Here is a 24,877-nt window from a genome sequence, read left to right as displayed (position 1 = left end):
ACCAATAAAAAGCAACAGTGCAATACATAATAAAACACCTATGTGGCTGTTTGCTTAGGGCTTCTCTTAGATACAGACAGTTCTCAGGCAGTAGTAGGCTGCTTCATACCCAGGAATTCAAGGGAAAAGACAGTTTAATTTGTTTAATACTCACCCAAAATACACTCCTGTGAACAGCTGCAAAGAAGCATAAAACATTCAACATAGTTCCAAATGGATTCTTACTAAGAATGGTTGTTGCCATGTATTAGGGCTGGTCATTAGATAAGGAATTGGGAACTGTAGACCTAGCTTTCAACTTTTCTTCATGGGTTGGGACAGGAACTTGGGACCCATTTAGACTGAAGCTTATATTTGGACTTTGAGTGCTTTTCCACTGGCTATCTTATTATGGGCTAAATTTTTTGACTTTCTCTTTCTATGGCTACCTCAACCCCTTTGGAACAGAGGGAGTTGGATGTGAATGCATGGTCCAGTGATGACAGTCTGGGATCTCTGTGACCTTGAGTCCTTCAGTAGCAGTGTCCGGAGGGAGGCTGTCCTCGAGCTTGTCTTTGGCACCTCAGCCTTGGTTGCTGCATCTCATTATGAATGCCTAGGCTGTTGCTCTCTCATTCCCTACTGGCCAGCTGAAGCCAGGCCACTCCATCTGAAGGAGAGGCTGCCTAAGATGGAAAGTCAACTAACAAACATTCACTGTGTTTCCTAAGAACCAGGCACCAAATGTTGGGCAGACAAAGAAAGGCAAAAACAAACAAACAAAGCTGGGCACAGGAAAACTTTGCACTTTCATCTGAAGAATTGACACTTTCTTCATCACTTCCTTCCATAAACTATCAGCAGAACACTACATCAGGCCCTGGTTTGTAGTGTGGACTGATGAAGGGATAATGCTCCCCTGAATATTTAAATATTGGCTTTCCTTTCCAATTCTAAGGCAGCCCCTGCCTAGAGGCCCAAACACAGACCCCCCCCCAACCCTAACTCTGACCCTAGCTTGCCTTCGTACATTGGGACCACCTACGTTAGTCCCTTTCCATGTACTCCACAGCCCAGTCCAACTGGCCTGCCTGGTATGAGCTCCATAGACTCAGCACACTCTTTCACACCTGGCAGCTCTGGCCAGGCTTGTCCGCCATGCTTGGAATGTTCTCCTTCCTCACCCCCACCCTTTTGCTATTCCCTGTTCCTTTCAGGTTCAGCTCAAGCACCACTAGGTCTTTCCTGGTCTCCCTTAGTAACTCAAATTGCCTTTTATTTAGCTTGTTTACACTCTATGTTTACATGTACCACACATCTACTTTCACCCACTGAAGAAGGAAATGGCAAACACCCTAGTATCTCTGCCAAGAAAATCCCAAATTGGGGTCACTAAGAGTCAGACATGATTGAACTACCGAATGACAGCAACACCCTTTCTTTCATAGAATGTTAAGGTCCTTGAGGACAGGGACTGTTTCATTTTGTGTCTTTGCAACCCCAGCTCCTAAAACACTGCTTGACCTAGAGAAGTCTCAAAGTCAGAGGTGGCCGTCTGCCTGACCAAATAGCGCATTGTTCCCTATGGTGCCATCACCCAATCACCTCCCAATTCCTCTTTGCAGAACACAGGTTTTAGAATCCGAAGGAGTCCCACCCGTATCTGAAAAGGATTCCTCTCTCTCACATGGAGGGCCCATGGCCAGGACGTGAGGGACCCCCAGGCTTGGATAAAGGATCTACAACTACCTCCCCATCAGCCTGATGGACTGTATTTTCTTTAAATGGGACAGAAATAAACTGGCCATTTGGGGAAATTTTTGTTTATTGGGGCAACTGGTTTGAGACCTTTGATGGAAGGAGGGACACAAGTCAAGAAGCCACCTTGCCCACATGCCTCAGCTCCCTTCTATGTCACTGCTCTTTATTTCTACCTTCCGTTTAGTAGGAAGACACCATTTTTTCTCCTTCCATTTGGGAAACTAAGTGTCATTTATTTAGCCTCAATAGAACTGATTGGCCTAAAGAGAGCTTTCTAGAACTTCTAGCCTCTGCATGTCTCATGTCAATAACTTACAAGGCTGGAAGAGGTAGAGCACCCTCTGAGGCAGGAGAGAAACAGGTGAGTGGAAAGCCCTGTAGTCTGGTAAGGGGTTTGGGAGCAGGCTGGGGAAGGCCTGGGTTTCTACCTGCTCTGAGATACTGTCAGTCTTGGACAAGATTCTGAGCATGCTGTGACCCAGGTTCTTCAGTGTTCAAGTGATGGGCTATAGGCAGAGGAAATGCCCACCCTGGCCCAGAGGGGACAAGACTGATTCAGGACCACACAGGTGGTAAAGGGATGGATATGAAAGGCAGGATATTGAAGCAAGCCCCAAGTTGTTCCCCAGACTTTCAATTCCATTTCCTCTGGCTCAGTCTGCCTCTTGAACTCTGTGGACTTTCTTTACCAGGAGGAGACAGCATCTAGAGTCTAGACCATTACTTCAATTTGCCTTGGAGGGCAGAAATACAAAGTTTTGTCTCACTTGAAATAGTAAACTAGCCCATTTCAGCACTGGGAGGGGGGACAAAGGCTCCCCCTTCTTCCTCTCCTTCCTCCTCTTCTCTCTCCTCTTCCTTCTTCCTCTCCCCTCTTACATCCTCATCCTTCCTCCTTCTTTTCCCTCCTCTTCCTCTCACCTTCCTCATCTTTCCTTTTCTTCCTCCTTTTTCTCCCCCCTTTCCTCCTACTTCTTTCTTCCTCTTTCTCTGCCTCCCTTTTCACCTCAACCTCCTCCTTCTCTTCCTTTTCCATCTTTCTCTTTGCTCATCCCTCCTCTTCTTTTCCCTCCTCTTCCTCCCTCCTTCTTCCTCATCTCTCCTTTTCTTCCTCCTCCTCTCTCTAACTCCCCTCTTACCTCTTCACTCTTCTCCTTTCTCTTCCCTCCTTTTCTCTCCTCCTTTCACTTGCCCCTTCCTTCTCCTCTCTCCTCCTCTTCTCCCCTTTGGCCTCAGCCTCCTCCTCCAGCACGCTGATTTCCAGGATTGGGTGTTTCTGAGTGCAGCCACCACCTGGCCGACGGAGAGCTCAGTCCCTCCCTCCCTGGCCTGCTGACTCTCGGGCCGCGCAGGTCCCTGCTGACGGCAGCAAAGGTGATAAACTGCCGGAGGGAGTGATCGCCACCCCCACCCCGCAAGTGCTGTCTGAGGCAGCAGCTGCAGGAGCAGGGCAGACCCTGAGCCCGCAACTGGAGCTCTAACTCTGCCAAGCCGAGGGCAGAGGCTGAAGAACTGGAAGACGGCCGGGAAGCAGAGACAGCAGCGCCCCGCAGCTGGGACTGCTGCGGCTTGCGGGGACCTGTCCAGGGCGCGCGCCAACCTGCGCTGCTCTTGTTGTGGTCGCAACAGCAGCTCCCTCTGAGAGACTCATTGCCAGCCGCGCGCCCCTGAGGAAGCGGCCTTCCTCCTTCCCACCCCGCAGCAATAGGCTGGGCTTGGGGTGCGTGGGTGCGGTCTTGAGGTGACTGCGCCGGTCTCCCCGCCTTGGACTCTCTGGCCCGTGGGAACCCGTCCCTCCCTCAGCCGCTGTCAGCCTCGGTCCCTTCCTCTGTTCTAGCTGGGCCCGGGTCGGAGGTGCGGGACGCCTGGGTCCTCTGGCTGCTTAGGAGGGTGAGAGAGGGGAGCAGCCTTCGCCATGCTGCGGGCGGGAGGTGTCTATGCCATGAAGAAAAGGAAAAAGTCCGTGCCTAAGAGGTGGGTACTTGGACCGGGGGAGCCGGCGGCCACCTGCTCCACCACCGCCGCTGCCCCACTTCGGGCCAGCGTAGCTTGCCCAGAAGCAGATATCAGCTGATTGGCCTGTCCCAGGGAGTCTTTAGAACGAGACAACCTCCAGTGGGGCTCAGAGCACAGAACAGAATATCTAGGAGCCCGGGGGAGGCTTGGCGATCGGGAGATCGTCATTGGCCGGGGGGGGGGGGGGGGGGGGGGCCGAGGTCCAGAAAGTGGCCAGGGCCACAAAACTAGTAAATGGAAAGTTGGAATTGGAACCCAGTACTTCTAACTCTAGAACCAGGGCGGTCTCACAAGGCACCCGCGTCCGCCCCCATCCTTATCTCAGGAGGTCTTGCCCTACCAAAAGCGTCCTCAGCGAGGCTCCTTGGGAACCTAGGACAGGGCCCTAATGGCCTAGAAGAGCCACCACAGCCCTTGAAGAAGCTAATTTCTTAGGTACAGTCACTGGCGCAGGGCAGCGCTCGAGGCTTTCCAAGCTTTTGGAGGGAAAGGTCTCCGGGCCCAGCAACCTTTCCCGACGCACCCCCTCCTCTCGGTTCTAACTCTGGGCTCGGGCAGTGCGTGCCCAATTAGGCGGAGAGGAGGGCTGGGGGCGAAAGGGAGAGGCTAGGGGATGGCTAAGTGACTTTGATTTTAAATTTTTACTGTTTGCTACATGCCTTCCCAAAGACTTCTTCCTTACCCCAAACCTCTCCCCAGCTCCATGAAATTACCCCTGCCCTGAAAAGCATTTTTATTTTATTTTTTACCCAGAGGGGGATTTTCTTTCTCAGCTCCTCTGAACTGGCTCAGGTGTCAAGGGCAAGTTTAAGGTCATTCATTTCTTTTGGGGGAGCCGAGTGGGGCTACACTGGGCAGAGATGTATGAGGGACAGAAACATCGGCCAGTGTTTGAGCAGAGATGGAAGGGGGGGGTGGCACCCTAGGGCCATAGTTGAGCTGTCTCCAGGCCTGTCACTGTATGCCCTGAGGCTGTCTGGAATGCTGATAACTTGCTTTTGTTCTAGCCATGCTAGATATGCACATGTATGTATCCCAGCCGGTGTCCTGCCCCTGCTGGATGGGTCAGAACTAACCATGAAAAGAGCCCTGAATTTGGGATCAGAGGACCTGGCTTGAATCTTGGACCTTCCGCTTCCTCCTCTCAGGTTCTTCCATCTCTATAAGAAAGGGTTGGGACTGGGTGGGAATTGTGACTTGAAAGGACTAATCATGAAACCCAGTGAAATCTGTCTCCTGTCACTGGGCAGAAGTGATGCACTGTAGACATGGAATAAGGCTGGGCCTCAGTGCCCATATGCTTCCCTTCATGGTTACAGGGGAGTATTCTAATGTGAATAAGGGGATTCACGGACCAGAAATCAACCACAATGTTTAACACAAAGCACTAATAACAATAAAAAAGAACATTTACCTTTTAGTGGGGCTGGTCTAGGACCTGTAGCCCGAGTAATTCCTAAGGAAGGTCTTTTCTAGTTCATGATGCCCTGCAGTATAGGCTCAGATAAATGATTGGTTTGGTTCCAACTTGTCATTATACTAATGTGGAAGCTGCCTCTGCTGATGTAGACAAATTCATCTGAAGGACCAAGAAGCTGGTGAGCCTTTGTCAGGGTCACACTAGCAGGTGTCAGAGGCAGTACTGGAACCAGGGTCTTCCTGACCCCAACACATCCTCTGGCCATTTAGCTGTTCAGCCTCTCCCTAGGCACACAGGCATGGAATTATGCTTCCTACAAACCTGGTGGAATCCAAATCATGGAATCCCAAGGGGTTTTATAGGTGAAAGGCATCAGTGGCTATCTAGTCTCACCCTACCCCTAGTTTGACAGAGGAGGAAACTGAGGCACAAAGAGTGAAAGGGATGGGGTGCTAGCCACAACTAGCAAACTAAAAGGCCCAATTCCAATCTTGGGATTCCCAGAATTCTTTCCCCAACTGGTTCATCAGAAGGAAGAGATGAGTCTGACCAAGTGTATGGAGAAGCATGATGGCATCTCTCCTCCAATAGCCCCAAGGAGCCACCTGACCCAGCTCTGGCCTAGAAGGTAAAGGTCACGTGACCTTAACTTACCTTTCCTACTCGGTACCAAATGTTCTCAGTGATAGGACTAGGAGTATGTGTATGCCTGGGTGCATCTAAGTTCACAAGATTTTGAATCCAAGTTCTAGTCAAGTTCTGTTTGCTCAAGAAAACATTCCAGGCAGGTATGGGGCACTGAAGATTGAGTGCTGGTCTTGAGTCCTGAAGATCTGAGTTCAAATCCTGACTCAGACACTTACTAGCTGTGTGACTCTGGGCAAGTCACCTAACTATCTCCCAGCCTCTGTTTCTACATCTGTAATTTAGAGATTAATAGTAGCCCTAAAAGCAGAGGCTTGTTGTGAGGGCCAAATGAACTAACATATATGAAGGGCTTTTCAAACCTTAAAGTGTTAGCTGTTATATTCCTTAAGGAGAAGTTGAATTAACAGTGTGTGTGTGTGTATGTGTGTGTGTGGTGTTGTGTATGGTGTGTGTGTATATTTGTGTATGTGTGTGTATGTGCGTGTATGTATATGTGGTATGTGTGTGTGTTTGGTGTTGTGTATGGTGTATATGTGTGTGTATGACTGTGTTTGTGTGTGTATGTGTGTATGCAATGAAAGAAATACAAAGTAATTTGGGGATGGAGCTAGCAAATGGGAGAAAGAGATTAGGCAAGGTTTGCTGTAGGAAATCTCTGGAGCTGATCTTTAGGGGAAGTTAGACGTTCTAAGAGGTGGAGGTGAGATGGACTCCAGTCCAGCCCTCAATCTTTGGTGCCCTGTAGCTGCCTGGAATGTTTTCCTGAGCTTGAGAATTTGACCAAAACCTGGACTCATCAGCTTGAGAATTGATATGCCCCCAAAGATGGAGGATTGATACCAAGGCAAGAAGGTGGGAGATGGAATGTTGGGTGGGAGAAATAGCACATAGACCACATTGACTGGAACCCAGACTGGGAGTGATCCATGGATAGTTTGAACTTTTGCTTGACCCCAGAGAGCAGTGGCTGCCACTGCCCCAGCCCAGCCTCTGCATTCTGAAGGGAACAAGTAAGACCAGAGAGGCAGCTTATAGAAGTTAGAGTTTGGAAGGACCAGAAGACAGAGAGGCTGCTGTGTGCATCCCTCATGGTCACCTGGCCTGGTCTTCACCCCGACATCTAATTTGGCTCTTCTGGAGAACAGTTAATGATTACAAGATGTCCTCTTTATTTTTAAACTTTAAACTTCTTTGGGCGGATTTTTAGAATTACTTTGTTCTGCATTCCCTGGCTTTGTGGCTTTCTTTAATCACTCAGCTTGGAGAAAGAGCTGGGACTTATTTGCTTTTTTTTTTATAAAAAGGGGCTCTTTCTTCTCTCCTATGAAAGTGAGTTTGACTTGCATATTGGTGTATCTGAACAGAGCTTTTGCATGGGAAGCCTAGAGAGTTGGTCTTCCATGGGTCCCACTGGATATCAGAGGACTCCAAGCTGGGGAGGCCTGCAGCCATGTCAAGCATGATGGTGCTGAAACGGGAGTTGAGTGTGTGTGTGTGTGTGTGTGTGTGTGTATGTGTGTGTGTGTGTGTGTGTGTATGTAGAAGATAGTGCACAATTGTATTCCTGCCCTCCCCAGTGGCTGGCATACCTCTCAGACCCTTGTAATCTGTCCATTCATCTCTCCCAGATCTGAAAAGGAGAAAAGACAATGAAGTTTTTCCAAGGATTTAAACACTTTGAAATGCACTTGTCTGGGAGTGAGAATCACTCAAGTGAGACTCCTAGTGCAGGTGTGGAAGGAGCATGGGATTTGGCATCAGACAACCTGGGTTCAAATCCTGGCTTTATCACTTCCTAGCTGTTGAATTCTGGACCCCTCTCTGCCTCAATTTCTGCATCTGCAAAATGGGAAGAGAAATAACATTGACTTCACGGTGCTGCTGTAATGATCCAAGGAGATATTGGCTGTAAATTCCTCTGTAAATGCTTAGCACAGCAGAAATGTCAGCTCGCAGCTATGCAATGAGAATGTTGATTTTGCTGGTCTCTTGCAGCTCTGAATCTGAACTGGTACTTCTTGATGAATGACTACAAATGTGTCAGTTTACTTCTTTGTTTCCTCAGTTTCCCCATTTGTAAAATGTATGTCTGGCATATTTCTCAGTGACCCATCAGGGCTATTGCTGGTTTACCTGAGATGTAAAGACAGTGCTTCTCCTGTGCCTGAGGCACTGCACAGATAGGTCAGGCAACTGAGAAAACAGGAGGTCTTCAGGGCTGTGTCCTGCAGGCTTGCCTCTGGTGTGTGGCACTTAAAAACCTCATGACTCTTGACAAATTGGTGAATCTCTCTGACCCTCAGGAAGTTCTTGAGACCAATAGCTTGTAGATATTTGGAGATCTTCATGGTATAGTGTGTTTCTGTGCTGACAAGATCCCAGGGCCTTGATGTAGTGGATGCTTAACCCATTCTTAGAACTTAATTCATGGTATACTTCCATATTGTAAACATCTATGACTTTGAGTCAATGAACTTCTTCTACCAAAGGAGATCTGTGAACTCCAATGATTTTAAGAGTGGCTGTGGGAAGCAGCTAGGTGGTACAGTGAATAGAGCACCAGCCCTGGAGTCAGAAGGACCTGAGTTCAAATCCGCCCTCACACACTTGACACACTTACTAGCTGTGTGATCTTGGGAAAGTCACTTAACCCCAATTGCCCTGCCTTCCCCCCTCAAAAAAAAATGAAGAATGGCCATGGCTGGAAAGTCCATCCCTCTTCTGGCTTATCTGTTGGCTGAGTTTCTGTTCTTTCACACATGTTGGGTCTTGGACAACAGACATACTATTTGTGAGTATTCTCTGGTGTCTTGCCCAAAGCCTGGTGGTTGGATCTCCCCGGCAGGCTCCTCTGCACGCTGAGAGGCTGATGGGTTTCTCTTCTGTAATGCCATTGGCTCAAGCCCTCACCAGCTGTGTATTCTCTCACTCCTAAAGGGGGGCCATCCCTACTTGTCCTGATCTGTATCTTGCCACTGGACCCAGATGGCTCCCAAGGTGAAAGTGAGGCTGCTGACTTTGCACAGCCCTGCCTCACTTAAATACAATTCACTTGCATGTCATGGCATCCCCTCCCTGATGTCGGGGTCCTCGTCAAGAATGAAGGACAAACAGCAACAACAACCACCACTAAATACCAATGATTATCAATGTAAGTCCATTTAACCACTTAACATTAAGGAGTTTTTGCAAAGAGATATTTACTTTGAAGGTATAACAAGAACAAACATAAAATTGTTGATGGGGTTATCCTGGAGGCTGTCCCAGCTTGGTAAGAACTGCCAGAGATTAGGGTCCAGTGACCAGAGCCGCATGTCCCCAGTGTTACCTCCGCACCCCGATGAGACATTAGAGCAGGACTTTAAATCACAATATCCTTCTAGAGAATCCATAGCTACTTCTGGGACGTTGTACCCGCTGCTGATTCTTGGGAGCTTCTGGCTCACAGGCCACATTTTGAGTATGTACTACCAGGGGTGAATAAGCAGTAATGTGCTTTGTCACCAGGGAAGGCTGGCCCATCACACATTCTCAGCTCACCAAAGTGTCCCTCGCTGAGTCTAAAAATGCTTTGTGTCCATTTGCCAAGCTGCTTGATCTGTCAGCTCCACACAGCTATCTGGGCCTACCCATTCCACTGAAGACTTAGTCTTCCCTAACACCGTGATGTCTCAGAAAGGGAACTGAGGAAGAGGAATTGGGTTGCCTTTGTTAATTCCAAAGACATTCACTGAACCCACAATTATGTGCCGAATTTAGGACAGGGCTGGATTTTCTCTTCTACTCTCTCTTATTTTGGGAAGACATATTCTTCCTCAGATGGAAGAGTCCCCAGAGGATGTTGGTCTTCTCTGGCTTCCTATCAGTGCCATAGCACATACCACCTCCCCATTTCTCTTAGGAAAGAGCAGAAACTCCTATCTCTTCCCATCTATGTCTTAAATGGCATCCCCAAAACATCTGGTGGCAGTGATTGCATTATTATCTTCCAACTGGACTTCCAGCCTGGACTCATGACTTTATAAGGAGCCCAGCAAAGAGACTTCACCATGTTTCTTGAGCATACACATGAATGGGATAAAAGGAAATATAGCCATCAGGGGTGAGCCACTCCTTGGCCACATATGATCTCTCAGCTTGAGTCTATTTTTCTCTGAACTATGTACGTACAAGGGAGAGGGAGAGTGTGTTACAGAATTTTGTGGCACATGTTCTATACCAATTATCTTTGTTGTACCATCTTAGTAAATATCATCCATCCATCCATCCATCCATCCATCCATCCATCCATCTATCCACCTTTCCTTCCTTCCTTCCTCTTTCTTTCTTTTTCTCTTTCTTTCTTCCTTCCTTCCCTCCTTCCTTCCTTCCTTCCTTCCTTCCTTCCTTCCTTCCTTCCTTCCTTCTCCTTTTTTAAAAGCTATTTAAGGTTCACCGATTAAATGATTTTCATCTGATAATACCTAGGGGAAAGCCTCAATTGGGACTTCAGCCAATGGTGTTAGACAATCACCCCTTCTTTTCTGATGTGTCTCTCTCTCCTCCCAGAGAACTAGCCCTTACAGTAAAGAATAAAAGAGAAAGAGGGAGGGGGAGCAGTTTGGAAAATTTAACCAATACTGTAAAATAACACTGACTTTGAATACTGAGGACTTATGTATGACCTTTGGTAAGTCACTTAGCCCCCTGAGATTCAGTGTCTTCCCTTGTCTGTAAAATGAAGAGAGTAGACTAATGGGCTCTGAGGTCCCTTTCTACTTTAGATCTATGCCCAACATAATCTGATGTTATCTGTGTTGTGCCTCCAGCTGTTTGGGGGATACCATTTATGACAGGGATGGGAAGACAGGAGCTTCCACTCTTTCCTAAGAGAGAAGGGGAGGTGCTATGTACTATGTGCTATGGCACTGACGGGAAGCTGGGGAGAGCCAACATCCTCTGGAGAAGTTCATGTATGAGCAAGAATATGTCTTTTTTTTCAGAGAGAGAGAGAGAGAGAGAGAGAGAGAGAGAGAGAGAGAGAGAGAGAGAGGTGGGGGAGGAGGAGGAGGAGAAAAGCCAGCCCCATCCTAACCTAACATTTCTTCATTGCCTACCATGTACCAAATACTACACTAAATGTTGGAGATACAAAAAGAGGGAAAAGGTAGTCCCTGCCCTCGAGGAGCTTAAAATCTAATGGGGAAGACAACATGCAGACAGCATCTACAAGCAAGCTCTATACGAGATAAAGAGGAGATAATGAATAGAGGAAAGGCCCTGGAATTAGGAGGGGTTCAGGGAGGCTTCCTGTAGGAAGTGAGACTTTAGTTGGACTTAAAAGAAGTCAGGGAAGAATGTAGTTGGGATGGATGGAGGGCATTCCAGACTGGGGGGACAGCCAGAGAAAATGCTGGAGCTGAGATGGGGGATCTCGTCTGTGGAAAGGCCAAGAGGCCAATGTCATTGGATTGAAGAATGTGTGCCGGAGAACGAGGTGTAAGAAGACTGGAAAGGGAGGAGGGGCTTTGAAGGCCAAACACAGAATTTTGTTAGTCAAACCTCCTGTTTTTATAAATAAGAAAACTGGGGTTCAGAGAGGTGAGTAGATTCAGGATCCGAACCCAGGTCTTCTGAGTCTAAATCCATTAGAATCCCAGCTGCAGAGGGGGAAGGGCTCTCAAAGACCATTTGGCCCCACTCCCTCCTCTAATAGATGACAAAACTTGGGCTCTGAAAGACTAACAGGCTGTGGAGAGGCCTCCCCTAAGGCTACACAGTGGGAAGAGACAGAGATGGTAGTTTGAACCTAGGGGTGCTGAGGAAGTCTTTGGAATTAGAGGACCTGGGTTTGAATCATGTCTCTGCTGTTTGCTACCCATGTGACCTGGGTGAAGATATTTCATCTCCCTGGGCCTCTGTACAATGAAGGGCTGGGATTCAATGTCTCCTGAGGCCCCCGCCAGCCTGGAATCCAAGGATTCCAGAGCCAGGGTTCCTCTCTCCACCAGGCTGACTGTCTTCATGGCCTCGGGGGTGTTGCGATTGCTCTCTTACGTCTGAGCCAAAGCACTTCATGTGGATGGCCAGCTTACAAACAAATGCACAATCGCACCTCATCGGCCTTCGCTCCCAAGGAGGCAAGACTGATCAATACCACTACACTAGAAATGGAAGTTCACATAGTTGAGGAAAACAACCACAACTTCCTTGCAGGCTGTGGCAGGTTCTTTACTTGGCACATGTGAAAAAGCTTAGGCTTTCATTTGGAGAATTATTGCACACCAACTCCAGTTTGGTCATGGAAGTTACTGGAACAATGTGACTACATGTGATCTGAAATTCTGGGGTTCTGAAGGTTTGGGGGTGAGTTTTTCTAAATGTGGCCACACTCATGGGGTTTGGAAATATTCTTTTCTCTCAGAAAACAAATCATAAAGTTGATTTCTTGCATGGTCAAGATTCCCTGGGCTGTCTTTGGCAGACCTAGGAGCTACCTGGTGCTCTCCAGCTGTCCCTAGCCGAGCCCTCCCCCTTTTAAATACATCTTCATCGACATCTCTTGTTTCTTCATTGCTTAATTTCCCCCTCTAGCCTTCTGTTTTTCCTTCCCCAGAGCTACACCTCATAACAAAGAATTAAAAAAAGAAAGATAAAGGAAGAAGAAAAATGAGCCAAACCAATCGCTATATCTAACAAATTGTACAATATGTGAAGTTTTACACCCTGTGACTCCCTCCCCCCATCTTCAAAGATGTGGTCTCTCCTTTTCTGATGAAGAAAAGGGAGATGAATGCTAAGAAGATGGGGAGAGCATGAGTGGGTGAGTCTGAGCTTAGTCGGGGCTCATCCATCCTTTGGGAGACTCCCAGTCCAGGGCTCTGTGTCTAGGGCTGACTTTCTCAGGGTCCCACTAGAGGAGGCTCCTTTTCTTGAGAAGAGGATTGTCCTCTGAAGCCTTTAGGCCCTTTGCTGGCTCCTGCCTGAAGGCTGATGGCCATCCAGGAATGGAAGAGGTGTGGTGTTCCTCTCAGGAGCTGTCCTTAGTATCTTTAGATTGTGAGCTCAGTGTTGAAAAGACACAAGCCTTCCTCAAGTCTGGTTCTCTAAATGGATGGTGAGTAGCTTGGCAATGTCAACGGCAGATCTGGGACTTTTTGGTTTTACATCACACTCTTGAAAGGGGAGACAGGATGCACAGAAAAGCAAGATGGGGGATGTTGATTTGCTTTCTCATTTTGCTTTTAGAGTGATTCGTCCAGCCCGAGGAGAACTGAGAGAGGCTCTGAAGGAGAGTAATTTCTGATTTGGAGCACAGGAAAAAGTGAACAAGTGATAGAAAGTTGTATATTGAGGGGCACAGAGGGGCCCCTGACTATAGAAGTTCTGCCAGCAGCTTTGGCTGGGGAAGCTTCACAGAATCCAAGAACCCTGGAGTTGGTAAAGAACACAAAGGGATCTAGCTTCCTCTTCCTCACCTGAAAAATGGGGCACCTCAGTTACTCCATCTGCACAAAGGAATAGTGACAGCACTGACTGCCTTGAGTTGTCAAAATCAAATAGGATAATGTGTATAATGTGAGGTGTTATGTACAGGCTAGTTGATATTACTCAATTGCTCAAAGGGCTTTTATTAAACAGATATCAGGTGCCAGCCATTGTCTAGGCCCTGGGGGAAACAGTTCCTGCCTTCAAGGAACTTATATCTTAGCTAGGGAAGATGGGGCGTATGTGTATAGGCACGCACAGAGTAAAGGATAAAGTAACATTTTTTGTGTTTGCAGAATGCTATCTACCTATGTGTCATCTATCAGTCCACCCATTTGTCTAGCTCTAAATTAATTTGATCCTTCTCAAATAACCCAGTGAAGTAGATGATTTTGTCTCCATTTTACAGATGGGGAAACTGAGGCTGAGGGCAACGTGACTTGCCCAGGGGTCACAAAGTAGAGGATAATTTTGGAGCAGAGAAATTCTTTTTAAAATTTAATCATATTTTATTTTTATCCAATTACATATAAAGACAATTTTCAACATTCATATTTTGAAAGATTTTGAATTCCAAATTTTTCTGCCTTCTTCCTTCCCCAAGACAGTGAATAATCTGATACGTGTACAGTCATGTGAAACATATTTCCACATCAGTCATGTTGTAAAAGAAGAAACAACAAAAGGGAAAAAAACACCAACCCTCCCCCTAAAAGTGAAAACAGTCTGCTTCAATCTACATTCATACTCCATCGGTTGTTTCTTTGGAGGTAGATAGCATTTTTCATCCTAAGTTCTTCAGAACTGTCTTGCATCATTGTATTGCCGAGAAGATCTAAGTCATTCATAGCTGATCATTGCACACTGTGGCTGTTACTGTGTACAATGTTCTCCTGGTTCTGCTCACTTCACTCAGCATCAGTTCATGTAAGTCCTTCCAGGTGTTTTTTTTAAATACGTGAAGCAGAGTTATTGTTGTAGAAGTTGTGAGAAGAGGATGCTCAGTCCTGAAGCATCATGGGAGATTTTGCATTTGATCTAGGCCTTTGAGGATCAGTAGGATTGGGATAGTTTGACCAGGTGGTATTACCTCAGAAATTCCAGTGGTTTGGATAATCTTAATCTAAAAATAGATGCAGACCTGCTTAGATAAATTGATCATAATCTCCTTCCTTCTTTTCTCCCTATTAAATAGTCCCAGGCTACTCTTTCCTGGGGAAGCCAAGTCCAACCCTTCAAAAAGACACCGGGACTGTCTGAATCAGGAACTCAACAAACTGACCAATTTGCTGCCCTTTCCTGAGGATGTCAGGGCCCGGCTGGACAAACTTTCCATCCTCAGGCTGGCTGTGGGTTACCTAAAGTTGAAGGGCTACTTCAAAGGTAAGATGTGGAAATGGTCCCCATTTGTTGTCACCAAATCCAGACATCCTCTGTTTGAGCCTGCCTAGGAGGTCAGCAGCAGAGCCCTATTTAGGAATTGCTGTGTCTATGGAAAACAACATGAAAGATACCCTCAGTTGGGGAATGGGTGGTGAACACTCTGTTGTCAGAGACTGAGAGCCCCTGGAGCACCTTTGTGAGGCCACTTCTGAAGAAATCACAATGAAGGGGAGGAACATTGAGAAGTCACAATATTTCCTTGCTTCCCTCTAGGAGTTTCCAATATTAGCTTTTATTCTGCTAATTGGTGAAATATTTTGTTGTTTCTATTATGCCTAAGGACTACAAGGACCATTGGCATCCTTTAAGTTCAGTGACTTGGGCCAAAGCCCTGTAATTCAGACCTAATTCTGATGCTGGTCAATTACTATTTGATGGGTTGTGGTCACATGGTGCCATATTTAAGCTGAGAAGTTGCTTTGGGAATGTGGCATGGGGGCAGTGCCATGCTACAGGCACATGTTCCTGGATACAATAGGAAGCAGAGGTTCAAGTTCCAATTTGGACAAGGGCAGCAAGTTCCAAACCTTGGTGAGCTTGATTGTCTCCCTTGTTAACCCAAGGCCAGACTTAGATGCAAATTGCTGATATAGTTTGGCATTCCAGGTGTCTTTTGCACCACGGCCTTCCTTGGATAGAGCATGAATGATAAAGGTTTCAGCTTAGGTTTACAATGGTACAGTTTCTTCCCTTCACCCTTTCCCCTCTGGCTTTTGCTTGGTTGTTACTATGTTTGAGAAATTCAATGACTCCTCTAAAACATGTAGAATCTTACTTCAGAATAAAGAGCCCTAGTGACTTTGAAACTTTACTTTGACCTCATGACCCATGTATGAAGTCTTTGTGGGCATCATAAATGTTTCTTCCTCACATGTCAGTCTTTGTGGCCTGCGATGATGGGAAATTAGTCCGCTTCTTCTAATCCTTAGTTCGTATTCGTACATCTCAAAGAAACCACTAGACTGGAAGCATGACGAGGGCAAGAACTATACCTTAGCTAAATTTTGTGGCTCACCCACCACCTCCCAGCACGCTCAGCCCAGAATAACAAGTAAGCCATAAATCCACAAGTACCTATCAGGTTCAGGCTAGGTGGCAGTCACTGTCCTTGGTGCTGGGCATCAAAGCTAGAAATAGAATGCCGTTGCCCTCAATGTACTTACATTCTATCATAAGAGACAACATGGATGTTGTTTTCCAGTCATTTCAGTCATGTCTGACTCTCTGTGGCCTCATTTGGGATTTTATTGGCAGAGATACCGGACTGGTTTGCCATTTCCTTCTCTAGCTCATTTTACAGATGAGGAAACTGAGGCAAACAGGGTGAAGTGAGTTGCCCAAGGTCACACAGCTAGGAAGTGTCTGAGGCCAGATTTGAATCACAAAGACGAGTCCTTCTGATGTCAGGCCTGACACTCTAACCATTTCACCACCTAGCTGCCCCAACAACATGCATACATACAGGTATATAAGAAGTGTGTACATTCTATAGATAGATAGAAATAAATATAATGTAATGTAAAATGGATACAAAATAGATTTGAAATGATTTGGGTGGGGTGTAGAATTGGTAGATGAGGAATCAGGAAAGGCTTCAGTCATGGAGAGGATGGTCCTCTACTAAAGGCTTGAAAGAAACTAGGGATTCTGAGAGGTTGAGGGGAGGAGGCAAATGTATTCCAGGCATGAGAGACAGTGGGTGCCATTTCTGTAGGAGATCCTTGTGGAACCTATTTTCCTGCTGGGGTGTCTCCTCAGTCAGTCAGGAAATGCTCAGAGTGCCATCCCAATGAGGTATAGTGCCTTGTGGGGCTGGACACAAATCCCAAAGAGGAGGACTTGCAAGGATCCAAACCCAAGAACAGGGGTCCTGGCCTCAGGATGGCCCTTGATCTCAGCGTGATTGTGAAAAGCAAAAGCAGCAGGCTGAAGGCTGGGGAAGGGACCTAAGAAAATCAATATTCTCAAGCTGGAGCTTGTGTTTTCAATTCCAAGGTTCTCCGTGCAAGCCACAGGAAAAGCTCCCAATACTGTTGGCAGGTGTCCACCCCCACCCAACAACTAGGTTTTGATGCTGCCTGTCTGTTCCATTTATTTCTGCTGTATATACTTACACATGGGCGTGTCTCTCAATCGAATACAAACTCTTGGGGAGCAGGGACTTTTAGTTTTGCCTTTGGATCTCCAGCTCCTAGCTCAGAGCCTGGCACAGTGCAGGGTTTAATAAATGCATGTGAACTGGTTGCTTGATAGATGGAGATGCAAGAATGCAGGGCATGTGCTCACTCTGGACGGACCTTCCATTGACAGAGAGCAAGGAACATTCTTCTAGTCAGTGGCAGTTACACGAAGGCAGACTGGAGCTCGATGTGAAAAAAGAACATACTAGCACTGCAGTTAGGGCTGGCTAAAAAAGGAAAAACATGGAATGAGCTGCCTTGGAAGATTGGGGGGCTGGGGGCAGGACCAATAGTGAGTTCCCTGTTACTAGGCTGGTCAAGTGAAGTTGTGGCTATTTGCCAGGAAGCTGTGCATCAGTCAATGGCTTGGGTTAGCTAATCTTTGGGGTCCCATCTAAATGGAAAGTTTGGTGGATCCATGATACTGATGCATCTGAAGTCGCAGGCTAAAGAAACACCCCAGTCTATTAAAGGGAGTGTCTTTAGCTTAAAAGAAAAGCCAGTAATAATGCCAAGGAAGATATTAGTGCATCCTGACACTGATTCTCACTGAAGGTTGCCAGGGCCCTTAACACATGGGATCTCATTTGGTTCTCACCTGGGCCTGAGAGGCTGGTGCTGTCCCTATTTTGGAGATGAGGGCTCTTCTCTGGCTTCTCTCCTTCCTTTAGTCACCTTTGGCAAAGCCAGCTGGATGAGGACAGGTTCCTTTGATCTTTTTAAACTTGATCTTCATGGCTTCTTTTTCTCTTTGCTTTTCCTCTTCCTTCTCCCTCTTCTCTTTTCCTTTCCTTCTCTCCCTGCCCCCCACTTCTTCCCTCTTCTCTCTCTCCCACTTTTTCCCTGTCCCTCATCCTCTTTCTTTCATTCAGATAACAAAGATGTTTCTACCACATGGATCATAGATAAGCAGTGTGGTCAAGGAGGAGGCATAAGTGATTGGAACTCACCTAACTCACTTTCCCCTTTTGGTAGATCCCTCCCTGGTGATTCTAGCAACACCATTTACTCTCTTCTGTTTAACAAATATTTAATTAATGCCTTTGATGTGCACAGAATTAGGATACTCAGGGTACTAGGTATACAAAGACTTTTACAAATGAAACATATTTCACTGGTGGAGGGGTGGGTGGGATGCCTTCTAATAAGAGCAGTGTGAAGAATACTGAGGGGGAATGAAATGTCATTGGGAAGGTGGGCAATGCCATTTTGTGGAATGATTTTCTTTCCTACAAAGGAAGATATTTTTTGGAGGGGGTGAAGCATATTTGAAAATAACTGATATAAAAATAAGACATTATTAATATATTGTTTAAAAATGATCCAGGCAAGAGTTGATAATAGTCTGAATTGGGTGGTAGCTCTGAGTGGGAGGAAAGAAGGAAATGAAGCTCTCTGGATGGAGAAGCCAGGATATCTGACAACTGTTTGGCTTTGGGGTTGGGGGTAGGGTGGAGAGAGTCATTCCACCCATCATGCCTAAGGAATGGGGGACTCTGGGTATGTCACCCAGCCTGGTCAACTGAGAGTTCAGTGATCAGTATTTTCTTGAGCCCAACAGAATTAGAAACTACAGGGTTGCCAGAATCTATAAAAGAACTTTCTTCTTCATCATGGAAAAGGACCCAAGTAATGATTAACGTATTGTTCTAATGAAAGAGCTTGATGGGTGCTAGAGGGATGTTTTCTTCCTGCCAATATGTCAATAACTGACAAGCATTTATTAGGTGCTTACTTTGTGCCAGGCATTGGGCAAAGTGCTAGAGGTTCAAAGACAAAGGACAACATCCCCCAGGAAACTTATGTTCTTTTGGGGTAGGGTTCAATATTTACAATGTAAATGCAAATTGGTTGTTTAGAGGGCGCTAACACAGGTTTAGGAGATCAGGAATGGATTCTCATAGGATGCATCGCTTGAACTGAGTCTTGAAGGGGCAATGGAGGTTACAAGACGTAGAGGTGAGGAAGCAAGGTGCTCCTAGCATGAGGGACATTCTGTGCAGCGGCAAACTCGTGGAGGAGGGAGACAGAATGTTGCTTGCAAAGAACAGGAAGTAGGTCAGTTTACACACATATATACATATACACATACACGTATATACATATACAAATACATATACATACACACACACATATCCATTAGCCTTCTATCTGGAGGGAAGAGCATGCTTCATAATGAGTCCTTGGGACCTGCAGGGGAGGGGGCTACCATGGCAGTCAGAGTTACTAAGTATCTCACAGTTAATTCTTTTACAATGCTACTGTTACTGTGTAAATTGCTCTCTGGTGAAGGACAATAATATGTAATATGTCTGGAAATAGAATGTGAATTGATATAAATACCAGAAATGATTTTGTATGTTATTCTAGAAACAATAGGGAGCCACTGGAGCTTCTTGAGCAGGGAAGTGACATGATCAGAACATCATGAGAGGCTAAGGGAAGGGTTCTGTGTCCACTGAGGAGAAAAGAACCCCAAATTTCACGTTTACATTTTAATTAGTTACTTAAGATTGATTTAGAGGCAGTGTGGTATAATGGATAGAGGGCTGGCCTTCAAATATCAAAGTTGAGTCTTCCCTTTGACATACCCTGGCTGTGTGGCTACCGGCAGATCAATTAACCCCAGGATGCCAGGTCCATGCCTAACACCTTAAGTTACCAGTGATTTACTAATTTGAATTGGGGGAAGGAGTGTACATCAGGCATTCCTCACAGCGATGAAATCATAGAGGAGGTCCAGCCTCTCCCCCACCCAAATTATTTCATTTAATATATTGTCATTAGAATCCATCTGGGGTGGAATACTAGCTTATTAACCTTAGCTCCACTTGAACTGTGAAAAAAAACTTCCCTGCTTGTTTCCTGCTATATTAGTCACTCAGAGAATGATGATTTATATCAAGTGAGAAAATTTAGGAAGCCTGTTCTATAGACAACCTCACTTGGGCTTCCCCACAGCCCTGCCAGGTTGGTATTTTTACCTCCCTTTTACAGATGAGGAAATGCCCAAGGATGAGCAATTATCGAGGCTGCTGCTGTTATTCCTTGCTCTGCAGCAGCTCCCACCCTCTCCAGATCTTACCAGCTAGTTTTATGATTGGCTGGGATCCAGTCATTCTTTATTTGGGACTGAGTTCTTGGCAGCATCACCTTTTTGAATTCAGAAGACTGGCCTTCACATACCAGTCTGTTGCAGGCCCTCCTGAACCACTGGCTCTATCACCTGGGAGACCCCAGGTTCACTTCTACCCACTAAGGAGGCAGGGAAGGAGGGCATCGTCTGGGCAGGTGTTACTCCAAACTGAGACGTGAATCTGTGATTCCACAGCCCCATCCTCTTCACTCCTCATTGGCAAAGAAAGTCATGGGCTCATGGACCTAGAGCTGGAAGTGATCTCAGAGACAATCTGGTCCAATCCCCTCATTTTACAGAAGAAGAAACTGAGGCCAGGCAGGTAAAAGGACTCAGGGTCAGAGGCCCAAAGACTGAGAGCTAGAAGGGACCTCAAAGATCATCCACTCTCTCATTTTAAAGAGGGGGAAACTGAGGCTCGAGGAGGAAATTAGGTGACTTGTCCAAGTTTACACAGGTCCTAAGTGGCAGAGATGGCATTTGAACTCAGGGCTTCCAGTGCCATGTCTGCTGTCAAAGGCTGTTAAGGTAAAGAGCAAAGCCGCCAAGTCTTGCCATCCCAGCAAACCTCGCTTGTTATTAAGAGAGCACCTGTGAGACCACACTCAGAACCCAGCCCTCACACCTGATCTGCCATCATTAACTGCACAGTCACAGCCCAGCGTTCTGCTGCCAAAACTTCTCTCCTGCTTGGATGTGCTTAGAGGTAGCGATGCTGCAAATCTTAAGGGGGGATTGCAAGTCTTTTTCATTCAAAAGCACTTGAATGGTATGGAACAGTTGTGTTGTAAACTGTGAGGAAGGGGAGGGTTTCAGAAAGATCTAGGACAATGCCTATGAATCGTGTGAAGTGAGGAGAAACCCAAGAGCAATTTACACAGTAACAGCAACGTTGTAAAAGAATTAACTGTGAGATACTTAGTAACTCTGACCACCATGATGAACTCCCCCTCCCCAGCAGGTCCCGAGGATTCATTATGAAGCATGTTCTCCCCTCCAGATAGAAGGCTGATGGATGTATGTATATATATATCTACACACATATATATATGTGTGTGTGTGTGTATGTGTATATATATATTTGTATATGTATATATGTGTATATATGTATGTATATGTATAGATGAGTACATATATATGCACACACGCACAAACATATATATATGTATATATATACATATACATATATATATAGTCTTTTTTTTCAGAACATGGCCGATATAGAAATCGATTTTGCATGACTTTATACTTGTAAGAGATTTTTTATTTCTTTCCTTCTCAAGGCAAGGAGTGGGATGTGGGGGAAAGGAATTTGGAATGGAAATAAAATTCAAGAAAAAGAAAGGTAGATAAACGTGCACACATTGAGAACAAACATATACGAAGAGGTAAAAGCCTGTGAACCATCATGGCAGGGTTTAAGTTCACCCTCCTCCCCAAGTTGGAGGCAACCCACTGAGGCTGCTGTCAAAATTGGGTTTGGGAATCTTACTGCATCCCCCCTTTCATCACAGCATCTCAGAGCTGGAAGGGCCTTAGGGAACACTCAGTCCATCCGCTCCTTGAACAAAAATTCCTTCTCCAATATCCCCAAGAAGGGGCCATAGAGTTTGTTGGAAGATGTCCAGTGATGGGAAGTCTACTACCTCCTGGCCTTTCTACTAAAACCATAGGGTTCAGAGCTGAAAGTGACCTGAAAATCCACCTAGACCAACTCTCCCTTTGTTCCAGATGAGGAACCTGAGATCTTGAGAAAGGGAAGGGATTTTCTGAGTCTGTCTCAAGCTCAAAGGGGCAGACAGGCAGCCCTCTTGCTGCTGTACCCCATGGCCTCCACAAGAATTAACATTCAGGTAGAATATGTTATGGGAACATTATCTCACTTTGTCCTCATGAGGGAGGCACTGCAGGGATTAGGGACTTGGTACCTGGGTTCAAAGCCTGATTTGGAGACCAAATAGCAGCCCTCTCCACTTCTGGTTAATTCCTAATATAAGTACCATGAGAGACCGTTGCAAGGCACAGAGGGAGCTCTCCACTACGTTGGGGGAGCTCTCTTGGCAGGATTGCTCTATGGAAGGACTTGGAGAAGAGTCACTTGGCTAGGCTACAATGTGCAGAGTTCTCCCTAACCCTGATCCCGAAGGGCTGGTGTTAGTGGTATTATGGAGCCATCAAAGTACGGAGTTTCCTACATCTATGTTGTTAAGCAAGTCATTGGTGAAAAAGCTGAAGAAATCAGGGCCAAGGACAGATCACTGAGACACTTGGCTAATATAGCACAAGAGTAGGGATCTGTTGGTATTTCACGTGATGCAGTCTTGGGGAGCAGTCCATCTTTTGCCATCTTTTCCAGTGTGCTGCATGTAAGGAGAAACCGTAGCATTGTTTTGACTTGCATTTTTTTATTCATAGTAATTTGCATCACTATTTAACATAGCTGTGGGACTTACAGTCTTAGGGCATTTCATGGGGCCCTGAGAGGTTAAGTAGCTAGCTCAGGGTCACACAGCTAGGATGTTTAAGAGACAAGACTTGACAGCAGGTCTTCTTGACCACAATGCCAGGCCTGTCTACCCCTCTTTGTTTCTAATCTGCTGTTTCCTGGTTTGTCTTGGGAATAACAGCTCAGATTTCCACGTGCTTTCAGGTGTACAGAGTACTTTCCTCTTACCACCAGGAGGCCAGTAGTGCTAGTTTTAACTCCTTTAAGTTAATCAGAGAGGTTAAGGGCCTTGCCCTGTGTCCCACAGCAAGAAACTTGGAGAGCTAGGATTCAAATTCTCTGACTCTCAGACCAATGCTCTTTCTACCAGGCTCAGATGAATATTGGTAATATGCTTTTGGAACACTGTAGGTGAGAGACTGCATTGGTGGGGCTTCTCACCTAATAGGGACATCTGCTACTCCTCATCTTGAGAGTCTCTTGTTTGAGAGCTTCCATGAACCTTCAAAGGAGGATCTTCCCAGCCTAGTAGAGGCCTTCCTGATTTCCACATTTCCTGTCTTTTTACACCTTTTACACACCACTGCCATCCTTTGTGATCCAGTGGCGTTGGCCTCCTTGCCTGTTCTCACACAAACCCTCTTTCTCTCAGCTCCAGGCATTTCCACTGGCTGGCTGTCCCACCTGCCCGGATTGTTCTCCCTCCTCATCTCTACCTCCTGGTCTGAGCTGAGGTTCTACAAGAAGCTTCTACCCTCTCTCTCAGAAGCCTTTTCTTGTCCTCTTAAACCTTTGAGCCTTCCCTTAAAATGATATTCAATTGGTCTTTCCTGTTCTTGTCTCTACGTAGCTGTTGGCATTTTGTCTTCTTCTTTACACTGTGAGTTCCTAGTATGCATGGACTGTTTTGTGGTGCGTGTTTGTGTGTGTGTGTGTGTGTTTGGCCTTGCTTTGTAATGCCCCCCCCTTACCACAGTGCCTGGCACATAGTGGGTGCTTAATAATTGCTTATTGACTTGATTTCCTCTACATCAGGAATTCTTCACCTTTGCTGAGTCTTAGAAAACTCCTTGCCAATCTAGTAGATCTAGACCCCTTCTCAAAATCAAGATTTATTTAAATAATTGAAGAAAATACTAAGTTTCAGTTTGAGATGAGTGAAAACAAAAAATTAAAACATTTTCCCATCCAAGTTCCAAAATCTATCTACTGACCCCATGAGGGTTCAAGGACTCCAGATCCAGAAATTTCCCTCTCAGTATTTACCATTTGCAGCCTTTGGACTCTCCAGTGATTATTCCCCATTCTTGCTTTTGGCAAACTAAGCACCGCTTTTTTATTGCAGCAAGTTCCCTTGACCTGTTACCCCAGGTCCAAATAGACAAATGAGGGAAGCCCACATCAGCAAACCTTTTATTGCCTTCGTCTTAGGAATTCTGATCAGCCCATTCACCTCCCATGTATATGTGCAATGGCTGAGGTGGCTGGTTTGGGGTCACTCAGTAGGTCTGTAGAAGGGTCACCAGCTGATGACAGTGTCTCAGGGTCAGTGGGAAGGATAAGCTAGAGGTAAGACAAGGGCTCAGGAATCAGCTCTATGAGACCCTAAATGAGGCCCAGTTTCTCTCAGTATTCTGGACACTGGACAGTTGAAAGAGACTTTACGTAGCATGGAATAGTACGCCAGGTAGAGACTGATACGGTATCATTAGATACGGTAGAATGGGAGTAAGATGAGGTCACGTCAGACCCTTAAATCTGTGATTCTTTGGATCTTAGCATCATAGATACAAAACTGGAAGTGACCTCAGAAGCCATCTAGTTCAAATCTCCCATTTTACAGATGAGGAAACCAATCCCAAGAGAAGAGAAGTGATTGGAAGACTCATTCTTGCTTAATTTCCATTACACAAGACTGTTTTCTTTAGGTGAGTCAATGAAGAGGGTCTCAGAAGCCCTTTCCAACTCAGAGAATCTGTGATCTCATCCAATCCCCATCCAAGGATGTTGAGATATCCTCCTTCCTTAATGCCCATCCAAAGATCTGGACCTGGGCATCTCCCCAGAATTCAGAATTCTTACGTGAATGATGTTCCTGATCCGATTCTGCCCAGCTTCCCCAAAGGCAGGCAGCTTCATCTGGCTTGGAGAGAATCCACTCAGGGCTTCATGAGACAGCCCACTGGGTATCAGGAGGCCAGGCTGGGCCTGTCTCACTAGCAATGTAGTGTGAAAAGGCCTGGAAGCCCCCAGGCATGGATTAGAAACCTGGTCCTTACACTCTAGGGGAGGCTGGTTCATAGGGCTGGTCTCTTAGGAAGGAGCTATTACTGAGCCTGGAGCCATCCAGCTCTCCTGTGGCCTCAAGCCTCCTTGTTTTC

The 24,877-nt window shown here is 46.1% G+C and overlaps 1 protein-coding gene across 4 annotated transcripts in view; it reads left to right on the top strand.

Moving 5' to 3' along the window:
- Window positions 1-3,105: 3,105 nt before the first annotated feature.
- LOC118858095 (aryl hydrocarbon receptor-like) overlaps window positions 3,106-24,877 on the top strand; it is a 101,097-nt gene continuing 79,325 nt past the window's right edge. The window contains exons 1-4 of one of the 4 annotated variants that reach the window (XM_036768541.1): window positions 3,635-3,714; window positions 4,764-4,904; window positions 5,681-5,804; window positions 14,487-14,674. In XM_036768541.1, the coding sequence (XP_036624436.1) occupies window positions 5,716-5,804; window positions 14,487-14,674 (277 nt within the window). In that variant the 5' untranslated portion in view covers window positions 3,635-3,714; window positions 4,764-4,904; window positions 5,681-5,715. Of the gene's footprint in view, window positions 3,715-4,763; window positions 4,905-5,680; window positions 5,805-14,184; window positions 14,675-24,877 lie in introns of those variants that run through there. The other 3 variants (XM_036768542.1, XM_036768544.1, XM_036768543.1) reach the window with 3 other exon arrangements.

This window comes from Trichosurus vulpecula, chromosome 7 (assembly GCF_011100635.1).
Source record: "Trichosurus vulpecula isolate mTriVul1 chromosome 7, mTriVul1.pri, whole genome shotgun sequence".
NCBI lineage: Eukaryota > Metazoa > Chordata > Mammalia > Diprotodontia > Phalangeridae > Trichosurus > Trichosurus vulpecula.
This window is presented reverse-complemented; position numbering and strand designations above follow the sequence as displayed.